At 44.1% G+C, this 13,208-nt stretch overlaps 1 protein-coding gene across 1 annotated transcript in view; it reads right to left on the bottom strand.

Moving 5' to 3' along the window:
• Positions 1-12,615, bottom strand: part of STARD5 (StAR related lipid transfer domain containing 5) — a 29,278-nt gene extending 16,663 nt beyond the window's left edge. The window contains exons 1-2 of the mRNA XM_040414075.1: positions 12,471-12,615; positions 615-664 (exon numbers count right to left, since the gene is read on the bottom strand). Coding sequence (XP_040270009.1) covers positions 615-664; positions 12,471-12,563 — 143 coding nt within the window. The 5' untranslated portion in view covers positions 12,564-12,615. The remainder of the gene's footprint in view (positions 1-614; positions 665-12,470) is intronic.
• Between the last annotated feature and the right edge of the window lie 593 nt (positions 12,616-13,208).

The raw sequence follows: 13,208 nt of genomic DNA, 5'->3' as shown, positions 1-13,208 counted from the left end.
AAAGGAGATCGCCACGCCTCCAATATATGCTACAGAGAAAAAAATATAGGGGTTTGAGTCAGCACAACCTGCCTGCAGGTGCACATCACTATGGCGAAATTCATACACAAACGGAAAATGCAAATGTGATCGCACACTGCATCCAGCACTCTGCCCTCCATGCTGTATGGCGTGGTGATCTCCTTTGAGTCAAGCACACCTGACCAGTTAATCTGTCCTGGAGGCTGGTTTTAAAGTCAACGAGGAGAGAGAGGCGCTTGCATAATGCATTCCCTTGCCTTGGTGGAGGGGGCAGAATTGAGACAGGCCCTTTGACTTTCTATTGAGTCTGTCTCTCTTTCTCTCCTGCAGCGAGGAGAAAGAGCGTGACATGTGGGTGCTTTTCTCTCCTCATTCAAGTGATCAGTAGTGGTCTCAGCTCTAAGACCACCACCGATCAAAACCTTTGACATATCAAACTTTTTATGAGAGCTCAGTGACCTTTTAAGCTCCTTTACCTCTGTCGGTTTGGCATTTACTAACCTAGAAAATAAAAGGCAAGATAGCTGTTCATCCCACAACAGAGATACAAATTTCAGTCATCAGGGAGATGTGGTTTTCACATCATTACTTACAAGTTGCCGGTGAACTCGGTTGATGGCCTCCAGTAGACCGCGACATCACCCTAATGAGAAAAAAACACAACATAAACTCCTGAAATTTGGAGAACTAGTAGTAACCAAGTCCTTGTTAACCATTAACTAACTAGCGTAAGTGACATGACTTTTGAACACTCTGGTGTGTTTCAAGTTCAACATAATGGTCCACAATGGTTCCACACAATGTCTGTGCCTAGAATCTGCCTGAAAGTGGCACAAATTAGTGCAACTTGGGTTTCCCCAATGTTTAAAGGGGTTGGCCACCTTTTAGTTACTGCTGTGTTTGTAAGATGATTAAATGGCACTTACTAATATAGTCTTTGTTGAAATTTTGCACCATTTTCTATATTACATTAGGTATGCCCCCTTGTTTGCCAAGTTTTTTGTGCTGTCCACACAGAGATCCTGTCCATAAAATGGCTACTGATGGAGGGTCATGTGACCAGGCAAATCAACTTCATGTGATGTCTCCTCCATCTGCACTTGCACAGTTGGGAGTTTAGTACAAATGCAGTGTGTTTGAATAGAGGAGACATCACATGGAGTTGATTTGCCTGGTAATATGATCATCCATCAGCGGCCATCTTATGGACTGGACCTCTGTGTGGACAGCACAGATGATTTGCCTAATGAGGTGGGATGGCTTATGAAACATTGCAAATGGCACAGAAGATCAGCAATGGCTATATTAGTATGTTCCATATAGTCATCTTACATACACATTAAGTCACCAGAAAGTGGCCAACCCCTTTAAGGCTCGATCAAAAAGGCCAGGGCTTAGCTGGAATGGCGTGTAGAAAGGTATGGACCTAAGATATGACATTTTGCTCCACAATTCTGTCTTGAAATTCTATTGTAAAGTAGGCCAACCAATAGTTGGTATAGAGTATGAGCAGATTTATCATCCAGCCTGAGCCCCTGTGATAAATCTAGTGTGGGTCTAGTCTAGACAGTCGGTCTAAGCTCATGCCATCTACAAACTTAGTAAATCTGTCCCAATGTGCAATGTTTTCTCACTGGTAAAATATTATCACTCCCCATGTACTCCTAGTATCAGATCTATCAATGTAGACGATATATTGTCTGAGTTGGACAAATGCAGGCGCTAAGCAGCGTGTGCCCAGAAATGAGCTAACGGCTAACCTTTTTTTAGTAAATTTGGCCATTATAGGGGTTGACTTATATTATAAATGCCCCACCCCCCGGTAGAACATCATAAAATAATAAAATATACAAGTACTCACCGATTTCATTCCCTGCCAGTGACTGGGGGGGTGAGGTGAACTAGGTGAATAGATGTTATGTTATTATTTTATGACTATTTCAGTCTGCTGGGAACATTTTGCATAACTCGGACAACCCCTTTAAAGGGTTTTCCAGCTTTATAACACTTTTTGGCTCCCCATCCCCACTGCAGTGGTGATGGATCTCCCCAGCGGCATGTGACCCAATGACACGCCGCTTGGGGGATGCATGACACATGGCCCCCATCTCTACCGGAACTTTACAAGCAGGGATCGGAGCACGGTGAATGCAGTTTTGAACTGGAGGAGCCAGAACTGAGCGTTAGGGAGCAGCGCAGGTAAGTATGCTTCCCTCCACAGGTCAAGCTGGGAAGTGGGGAGTGTTTTTAAGGGTTAAGGGCTGGAGAACCCCTTTAAAGCTGGGTTTGTTCAGCTTTTTGATGCAGCGTTTGAAGCCAAAGCTAGGAACAAAGGATACAATAAGGCCTCATGCACACAAACGTATTTTCTTTCGGTGTCCGTTCCGTTTTTTTTTGCGTATACAGAACCATTCATTTCAATGGGTCCGCAAAAAAAAACGGAAGGTACTCCGTGTGCATTCCGTTTCCATATGTCCGTATTCACATTCCGCAAAAAAATAGAACATGTCCTATTATTGTCCGCATTACATACAAGGATAGTACTGTTCTATTAGGGGCCAGTTGTTCCGTTCCGCAAAATATGGAATGTACACGGACGGTATCCGTATTTTTTGCGGACCGCAAAATACATACAGTCGTGTGCATGAGACCTAAAGGAAAGACTGAGTTTTCTCTTCTTTTATAATCCACACCTGGCTTTGGCTTCAAAAACTGTTTAAAAAAACTTGAACATGGAAACCCATCCTAAAGGGTGAGACTAGAGAAAGCGGCTGACCGCGTGCTGCAAGCCACGCCCACATGGAGCAGCCAATAGCTGCATGATTTTGTGGGGGTGGGCATGGTTTGCCATGGGCAGTTTACTGCATTATCTGCTCCCACCCTTAAGGCCTTGTTCACATATCCACCTCTGTTTAATGTCTGTAAAAAATCCGTCCGTGTTTTATCTGTGTAGATGTCCGTGTGCCTGTTTTTGCCCTCTGCGTGTCATGTTTTCCACGGATACTACTCAGCTCGAAATTAATTTTAGTGGTCGTTGAAAAACAGATAAAACATTGATGCCATGTGTATTCTGTCAGTGTTTTTTCACAGATTCATAGACTACAACATGCGTGTTTGGTCTGCATCACGGAACAAAGTGGTGCATCTTCCCATGATTTTTCCACTGACCCCCTAAAAAACCAGTGATGTGTGAACAAACACACTAAGATCAATGGGTACGTGTGCTGTCCGTGAAAAATGCGGATAGCACACGTCCATGAAAAAACTGTGAACGAGGCCTTATAAAAGACACATGTAATTATTTACCTAAAATTATTGGGTTTATTACCCAGGAAAACCATATTACCCTGAAGATTCAGAAACTGTAACTATTAGGACTCATGCACACGAACGTGTGTGACCCGTGCCTGTGCTGCGGACCGCTATTTGCATGGCCACCAGCTGTGTGGCCACCGTTTGCGGATGCAGACCCATTCACCTGAATGGGTCCGCGATCCCAAAAATTCAGTCCGCACCACAATAAAATAGAACATGTTCTATTTTTTTGTGGTGTGGAGGCACTGATCAAAATCCCACGGAAATGCTCCATAGTGCCTCTGCTCCGCAACATATCTTGCAGATTGCGGACCCTGCTGTTTGCAGCCCACAATATGGGCACGGGCCGTGAGCCAAAACCAGGCGTGGGTCCAAAACACAGAAGAGGTACAAGTCCATTATACCTTTTCTCGGAAGGTTCCATAGAGACAAAGTCTTTGATCAGTGGGGTCCGAGTGCCGAGACCCCCACCGATTCCTAGAATGATGCTAGAGAAACGCACCATATCACACTCTCCTCGCTGCAGGAGACTGGCTCAATAGAAGTCTATGGGCCCATCTTGATTGCGTCCTCTGCAGCGAGGAGGGAGAGTATGGTACGTGAGACCTCTCTACTCGTCAGTATTCGGACCCAATCTAAATGATTGAAATATCTCTATGTCATATCAAAAGTTTTTGACCCTTTAATGGTTCTCTGTGGGTACAATCCTGACAGCTCACTGATATTAAAGACTGTAATCTGCTGCATCAGCATGCTTATTCAAGGGATAGATTAGACAGTGATAGATTAAATAGTGATTAGATATGAGCGGACACGTGGATGTTCGGGTTAATGGGGACCTGAACTTTGGTGCACTAAAATGGCTGTAAAATAGTCGTAGTAAGGGCTAGATGGCTGTAAAATGAGGAAAAATGGGGGTAAGAGCAGGACAATTGCCCTGCAAACAAATGTGGATAGGGAAATGACTTAAAATAACATAGAATAGAAAAAAAATATATAATAACTAAGATTTCACCCATTATCGCACACCACCAGGCCAGGCTTGAGGCACCAACCACTGATCGATCTGTTGTTCCATGCCCGTCCACAGCTCCTGCACTGTGTGTGGTTTTTCCCCCAAACAGATGAGTTTCAAAACAGCCTGTTATCGTTTCCCCCTGGCTGTGCTGAAGTTGGTGGTTACGCTGACTGGATGAGGAGGAAACAGAGTAGGAGAGAAATGTCCTGCAATCCTCTGTGGCGGTAGGACATGCACCAAACTGCTATCTGCCTCCAGCCCAGCCGCCACTGCATTTACCAAGTGTGAAGTTAGGGAGATATAATGTCCCTGCCCGTGCTTACTGGTCCACGTATCGGGAGTTATGTGGACCTTGCCACAGATGGTGTTGCGCAGTGCACACCTGATTTTGTCCGCCACTTGGTTGTGCAGGGCAGGGATGGCTTGTGGGACAGCCACCGCCATAAGGTTTTTTAAAAGTCTCTGTCACCAGACGGAATGACAGAATTTCAAAGGCCAGTAATTTTGAAATGCTGGCATTCAGGGCCAGGGATCGCGGGTGGGTAGGGGGGTACTTCCTCTTTCTCTCTAGTGTTTGGGGGATGGACAGCTGAATACTTCCATGGGACAGTGTGGACATGCTGGGTGATGGTGGTGGTGTTGCTGCCACATCCTCTGTTTGCGGGGTGGCAGGTGCCACTGTCACTCCGGAGGGGGATGAAGAGGCCGAGACTGCAGCAGAAGAGGAAGCAGGAGGAGCCAGAGACCTTTTGTGGTTTTTGAGGTGTTTACTCCACTGCAGCTCGTGCTTTGCATTTAGATGCCTGGTCATGCAGGTTGTGCTCAGGCTTAGAACATTTATGCCTCGCTTCAGACTCGGATTTCACAGCGTGCAAACCACTAGCGTTTTGTCGTCAGCACATTGTCTGAAGAACTGCCATGCCAGTGAACTCCTTGGAGCTGGCTTTGGTGTGCTCAGTCCCTGGGTGTGGTGGGCAGTAGCGGGCATACTGTCTAGGGGACGGCCACTCTGCTTTTGCACCCTGCTCCCTCTTTTGCTGTGCGGCTGGTGCTGTGTGACCACCTCCTCTTCCTCCGAACTGCACACGTCACTCGCATGACCTTGATTCCATGTGGGGTCTAGGACCTCATCATCCTCCACATCATCTTCCACCCACTCTTCACCCCTGCCCTACTTATCGGTCTGCACACTGCAGAAAGCCACAGCAGTTGGCACCTGTGTTTCATCATCATCATCATCAGAGACATGCTGCGGTGGTCCTCCCATGTCCACATCCTGAAACATAAGTGGTTGGGCATCGGTGCACTCAATCTCTTCCACTACTGGGGCAGGGCTAGGTGGATGGCTCACGGAAACCCTGCTAGCAGAGTCATCAAAAAGCAGAAGAGACTGCTGCAGGACTTGGGGCTCAGACTGCTTGGCTGATTTGCAAGGGGGTGAGGTGAAAGACTGATGGACATGGGCTGCAGGTGCCAACTCTGCGCTTTCAGCAGGAGACTTGGTCGGAGACAATGTGAAAGAACTGGAGGCACTGTCAGCAACCCAATCTACTAGCGTCTGTACTTGTTCTGGCCTCACCATTCGTACACCGGTATTCGGACCTACAAAATAACGCTGAACGCTCTGTCGCCTACTCGCACCTGAGGAAGGTGTTTCACTTGTACGTGTAGCTGGCACAGATCGACCACGTCCTCTCCCTGCAACAGGAGCTCCCCCAGCAGGGCCACGTCACTTATTTGATGCTCTCCTTCAGTGATGGCCAGTTCGCCATGTTCGCCCGCGAACACATGCGAGCTGCCATCTTAACTCACAAGTCCGGCGATGCACAGGTTGCAACATCGGGCTGTTCTCGGAGCTGCCTGCACCCGAAGACCGCATTTCATTTCAGACCGGCTCACGCACAGGCACAGGTAAGGACTTACCTTTGCATCGCCGGACTTGTGAGTTAAGATGGCAGCTCGCATGTGTTCGCGGGCGAACACGGCGAACTAGCCATCACTGCTCTCCTTATTCTTTGAGGTCACCCACCGAACTAACAGACAGATTAACCATATTAATTTCCCTGTTACGTATGCAGTGCAGGTGTACCTCACACCAAAAACGGGTATATGTCACCGGCCAAACTAACGGATTAACTATTATATTTTTGTGTCAGGGGTACAAAAATGGTGCATTGCACCCCCCAAAAAAATCACAATAGGTCACCCACAGAATTAACCCCTTAAGGACTCAGCCCTATTTCACCTTAAGGACTAGGCCATATTTTGCAAATCTGACCAGTGTCACTTTAAGTGCTGATAACTTTAAAATGCTTTTACTTACCCAGGCCATTCTGAGATTGTTTTTTCGTAAAAAATTGCAAATTTCCAAGTTTCAATTTCTCTACTTCTATAATACTTAGTAATACCTCCAAAAATAGTTATTACTTTACATTCCCCATATGTCTACTTCATGTTTGGATAATTTTGGGAATGATATTTTATTTTTTGGGGATGTTACAAGGCTTAGAAGTTTAGAAGCAAATCTTGAAATTTTTCTGAAATTTTCAAAAACCAAATTTTTAGCGACCAGTTCAGGTCTGAAGTCACTTTGCGAGGCTTACATAATAGAAACCACCCAAAAATGACCCCATTCTAGAAACTACACCCCTCAAGGTATTCAAAACTGATTTTACAAACTTTGTTAACCCTTTAGGTGTTCCACAAGAATTAATGGAAAATAGAGATACAATTTCAAAATTTCACTTTTTTGGCAGATTTTCCATTTTAATAATAATAATTTTTTACCAGTTACAAAGCAAGGGTTAACAGCCAAACCAAACTCAATATTTATGGCCCTGATTTTGTAGTTTACAGAAACACCCCATATGTGGTCGTAAACTGCTGTACGGGCACACGGCAGGGCGCAGAAGGAAAGGAATGCCATACGTTTTTTGGAAGGCAGATTTTGCTGGACTGTTTTTTTTGACACCATGTCCCATTTGAAGCCCCCCTGATGCACCCCTAGAGTAGAAACTCCATAAAAGTGACCCCATCTAAGAAACTACACCCCTCAAGGTATTCAAAACAGATTTTTACAAACGTCGTTAACCCTTTAGGTGTTCCACAAGAGTTATTGGCAAATGGAGATGAAATTTCAGAATTTAAATTTTTGGGCAAATTTTCCATTTTAATCCATTTTTCCCAGTAACAAAGCAAGGGTTAACAGCCAAACAAAACTCAATATTTATGGCCCTGATTCTGTAGTTTACAGAAACACCCCATATGTGGTCGTAAACAGCTGTACCGGCACACGGCAGGGCGCAGAAGAAAAGGAATGCCATACGGTTTTTGGAAGGTAGATTTTGATGGACTGTTTTTTTTGACACCATGTCCCATTTGAAGCCCTCCTGATGCACCCCTAGAGTAGAAACGCCAACAAAAATGGCCCCATTTTAGAAACTACGGGATAGGGTGGCAGTATTGTTGGTACTAGTTTAGGGTACATATGATTTTTGGTTGCTCTATACACTGCGTGCAGAATTATTAGGCAAATGAGTATTTTGACCACATCATCCTCTTTATGCATGTTGTCTTACATTAAGCTGTATAGGCTCGAAAGCCTACTACCAATTAAGCATATTAGGTGATGTGCATCTCTGTAATGAGAAGGGGTGTGGTCTAATGACATCAACACCCTATATCAGGTGTGCATAATTATTAGGCAACTTCCTTTCCTTTGGCAAAATGGGTCAAAAGAAGGACTTGACAGGCTCAGAAAAGTCAAAAATAGTGAGATATCTTGCAGAGGGATGCAGCACTCTTAAAATTGCAAAGCTTCTGAAGCGTGATCATCGAACAATCAAGCGTTTCATTTAAAATAGTCAACAGGGTCGCAAGAAGCGTGTGGAAAAACCAAGGCGCAAAATAACTGCCCATGAACTGAGAAAAGTCAAGCGTGCAGCTGCCAAGATGCCACTTGCCACCAGTTTGGCCATATTTCAGAGCTGCAACATCACTGGAGTGCCCAAAAGCACAAGGTGTGCAATACTCAGAGACATGGCCAAGGTAAGAAAGGCTGAAAGACGACCACCACTGAACAAGACACACAAGCTGAAACGTCAAGACTGGGCCAAGAAATATCTCAAGACTGATTTTTCTAAGGTTTTATGGACTGATGAAATGAGAGTGAGTCTTGATGGGCCAGATAGATGGCCCCGTGGCTGGATTGGTAAAGGGCAGAGAGCTCCAGTCCGACTCAGATGCCAGCAAGGTGGAGGTGGAGTACTGGTTTGGGCTGGTATCATCAAAGATGAGCTTGTAGGGCCTTTTCGGGTTGAGGATGGAGTCAAGCTCAACTCCCAGTCCTACTGCCAGTTTCTGGAAGACACCTTCTTCAAGCAGTGGTACAGGAAGAAGTCTGCATCCTTCAAGAAAAACATGATTTTCATGCAGGACAATGCTCCATCACACGCGTCCAAGTACTACACAGCGTGGCTGGCAAGAAAGGGTATAAAAGAAGAAAATCTAATGACATGGCCTCCTTGTTCACCTGATCTGAACCCCATTGAGAACCTGTGGTCCATCATCAAATGTGAGATTTACAAGGAGGGAAAACAGTACACCTCTCTGAACAGTGTCTGGGAGGCTGTGGTTGCTGCTGCACGCAATGTTGATGGTGAACAGATCAAAACACTGACAGAATCCATGGATGGCAGGCTTTTAAGTGTCCTTGCAAAGAAAGGTGGCTATATTGGTCACTGATTTGTTTTTGTTTTGTTTTTGAATGTCAGAAATGTATATTTGTGAATGTTGAGATGTTATATTGGTTTCACTGGTAAAAATAAATAATTGAAATAAGTATATATTTGTTTTTTGTTAAGTTGCCTAATAATTATGCACAGTAATAGTCACCTGCACACACAGATATCCCCCTAAAATAGCTAAAACTAAAAACAAACTAAAAACTACTTCCAAAAATATTCAGCTTTGATATTAATGAGTTTTTTGGGTTCATTGAGAACATGGTTGTTGTTCAATAATAAAATGAATCCTGAAAAATACAACTTGCCTAATAATTCTGCACTCCCTGTATTACACTTTTTGTGAGGCAAGATAACAAGAAATAGCTGTTTTGGCACCGTTTTTATTTTTTGTTATTTACAACATTCATCTGACAGGTTATATCATGTGATATTTTTATAGACCAGGTTGTCACGGATGCGGCGATACCCAATATGTATACTTTTTTTATTTATGTAAGTTTTACACAATGATTTCTTTTTTGAAGCAAAAAAAATAATGTTTTAGTGTTTCCATAGTCTGAGAGCCATAATTTTTTCAGTTTTTGGGCGATTACCTTGGGTAGGGTATGATTTTTGCGGGATGAGATGACGGTTTTATTGGCACTATTTTGGGGTGCGTGTGACTTTTTGATCGCTTGCTATTACACTTTTTGTGATGTAAGGTGACAAAAAATGGTTTATTTAGCACAGTTTTTATTTTAATTTTTTTACAGTGTTCATCTGAGGGGTTAGGTCATGTGATATTTTTATAGAGCCGGTCAAACGCGGCTATACCAAATATGTATACTTTTTTTATATTTATGTAAGTTTTACACAATAACAGCTTTTTTAAAACAAAAAAAATGATGTTTTAGTGTCTCCATATTCTGAGCCATAGTTTTTTTATTTTTTGGGCGATTGTCTCAGGTAGGGGCTCATTTTTTGCGGGATGAGTTGACGGTTAGATTGGTACTATTTTGGTGGGCAAACGCCTTTTTGATCGCTTGCTGTTGTGCTTTTTGTGATGTAAGGTGACAAAAAAAATGTTTTATTTAGCACAGTTTTTATATTTAATTTTTTACGGTGTTCATCTGAGGGGTTAGGTCATGTGATATGTTTATAGAGCCGGTCGATACGGACGCGGTGATTCCTAATATGTATACTTTTTACCCCCCCTATTTTTTACCAATTTATTTTAACTTTATTTGGAGAAAATGACGTTTATGTTTATTTTTACTTTAAACTTTTAATTTTTGGGGGGGAAACTTTATTTTTTTAACCTTTTTTTTCACTTTTTGTCCCACTTTGGGACTTGAACTTTTGGGGGTCTAATCCTTTACAATGCATTCCAATACTTCTGTATTGGATTGCATTGGCTGTATGAGTAATACAGTGTGTATTACTCATACAGCTTCCGGCCTCTGAGATCCAGGGGGGTGGATCTCACAGGCTCCTCACCGGAAGGCAGCGCGGTGCCTTCCTTAGGCATTGCGCTGCCTTCCTTAGGCATCGCGCTGCCTTCCATTCCATCGGGTCCCCCCCACAGCCCCATGGGGACCCGATGGCACCGCCGACCACCGCAACATTGAATTGCCGCAAACCGCTGGTCTGAATTGACCTGCGGTTTGCGGCGATCGTCGACATGGGACCCCCCCCCCCCGCGCATTAAGCCGAGGTGCCTGCTCAATGATTTGAGCAGGCACCTTGTTCCGATCACCACCGGCGGTGGTGATCGGAACAACACATGACTTACCAGTACGTCATGTGTCCTAAAGGACTCGGGAAACATGCCGTACCGGTACGTCATGTGTCCGTAAGGGGTTAACAGCCAGATTAATTATTATATTTCTGTGTCAAGGGTACAAAGCTGGTATATTGCACCCACAAACAATCATTATAGGTCACCCACAAAACAAATAGTCAGATTCCTAACACTGTCCCTCATTTCAGCTGCCTGCTTTCTGTCCCTGCACTACTCAGAGCTGATGGGCGTGATCCAGCTTTTATAGAGGCTGGGTCACATGATGCACCGGCCAATCACAGCCATGCCATTACTAAGCATGGCTTTGATGGCTTCTAAATTCCCACAGCTTAAAAACTTGTTGATTGGCTGCCCTGCAGCCTTTCAAAAGTTTTATTAAGTGCCCGAACACTGAACTCGAACCCAAACTTTTTCGGAAAAGTTCGGGTTCGGGTCCTCGAACTCGCAAAGTTCGGTACGGACCGAACTTTACAGTTCGGGTTCGCTCAACACTAATAGTGATAAATTAGATAGTGATAGATTCGATAGTGATTAGATAGAAATAGATTAGGGTAATTTCACACTTGCGCCAGAGTGATCCGGCAAGCAGTTCCGGAAATCTGCATGGAAAACGGACAGCATTTGTAGACGGATCCATCTGTCCGTTTGTCATACGGACAAACAGATCCGTTTCTATTTTTATTTTTTTTTACATTTTTAAAGGTCTGCACATGTGCAGCCGGAAGGACGGATCCGGCATTGCGGTATTTTTAATGCCGGATCCGGCACTAATACATTTCAATGTAAATTAATGCCGGCAAAGTGTTCCGGAATTTTGGACGGAGATAAAACCGTAGCATGCTGCGGTATTATCTCCGTCCTGATCAGTCAAAAAGACTGAAGTGAAGACATCCTGATGCATCCTGAACGGATTACTCTCCATTCAGAATGCATTAGGATAAAACTGATCCGTTCTTTTCCGGTATAGAGCCCCTAGGACGGAACTCTATGCCGGAAAAAAATAACGCTAGTGTGAAAGTATCCTTAGATAGAGATAGATAGATAGATAGATAGATAGATAGATAGATAGATAGATAGATAGATAGATAGATAGATAGATAGACAGATTAGATAGATAGATAGATAGATAGATAGATAGATAGATAGATAGATAGATAGATAGATAGATAGATAGATAGATAGATAGACAGATTAGATAGATATGAGATAGAGATAGATAGATAGACAGATTAGATAGACAGATTAGATAGATAGATAGATAGATATGAGATATAGATAGATAGATAGATAGATAGATAGATAGATAGATAGATAGATAGATAGATAGACAGACAGATAGATAGATAGATTAGATATGGATGAGCTCCTCCAGCAGGATGTTCTCGGTATTACAGTAAGGATAACTCCACAGCTGAGTTCTCCATGACTATAGCAATGACTGGGTTATTATGAGTCTATTACAATGACTGGGTTCTGATCACCTCACCGGTCCCCGCAGCTTGTAGAATAGCGCACACATATACTACTGGTGAGAATACCACATATCCCTATGCCATGCTGGGAGTTGTAGTCTCCCGGTGCCTTGGCTTACAGTTTTCCTGCACAGGTTCCAGGCCGCCCGGTCCTTGCTGTAGGCGAGCAGTTTCCCGGCCGCAGCAGCGGCCACCTCCGTGTACTCCTCCATAGACAGACGAGGGCTCCGGCGGAGGGAGGCGGCCGCACGACCCTCCCCTCACCTCATGTCTCCCCCGCCTCCTCCCGCACGTCAGACCGTACACCCTGCAGTGTCCCCTCACACTCCATCACTGTGGCTGGAGACTTGTCACCACCTGTCCTTTATTAACCCCATAGATTTATTTCTGAGGAGGTTTAACCCTATAAACAACAGGCTTGTAATGGTGTTTTTCTGCACGTGGCCTTTCTTGACAGCGCAGCAGCTCCAGATGTGACTGCAGACACAGGTGTGGAGAAGACAGGCCTGTGGTATTTTTGTATTTTCCAGTCTGGGTTCACATCACGCTTTATTTATTTTTCCTTTCTTTTGATCCCTTAGAAGAACAGAAAAATAAGGCTACTTTCACATCTGCCTTTATCTGGATCCGTCAGGGGATCAGCAAAAACGCATAGGTTCAGAACGGATCCGGCTGTATCATCTCCAACATATCCATGATCGTGTCCGAAAAAACGCATCGGTTCAGAACAGATCCGGCTGTATTATCTCCAACATATCCATGATCGTGTCCGGAAAAACGCATCTGGCACCATTGACTTACATTATGTATCATGCCGGATCCGTCTTGATCAGTATGCCATGACGCACTCAAAAACG

The sequence above is a fragment of the Bufo bufo genome, chromosome 1 (genome assembly GCF_905171765.1).
Source record: "Bufo bufo chromosome 1, aBufBuf1.1, whole genome shotgun sequence".
NCBI classification, from domain to species: domain Eukaryota; kingdom Metazoa; phylum Chordata; class Amphibia; order Anura; family Bufonidae; genus Bufo; species Bufo bufo.
The sequence above is the reverse complement of the archived record's forward strand: the minus strand, read 5'-3'. Positions and strand labels throughout refer to the sequence as shown.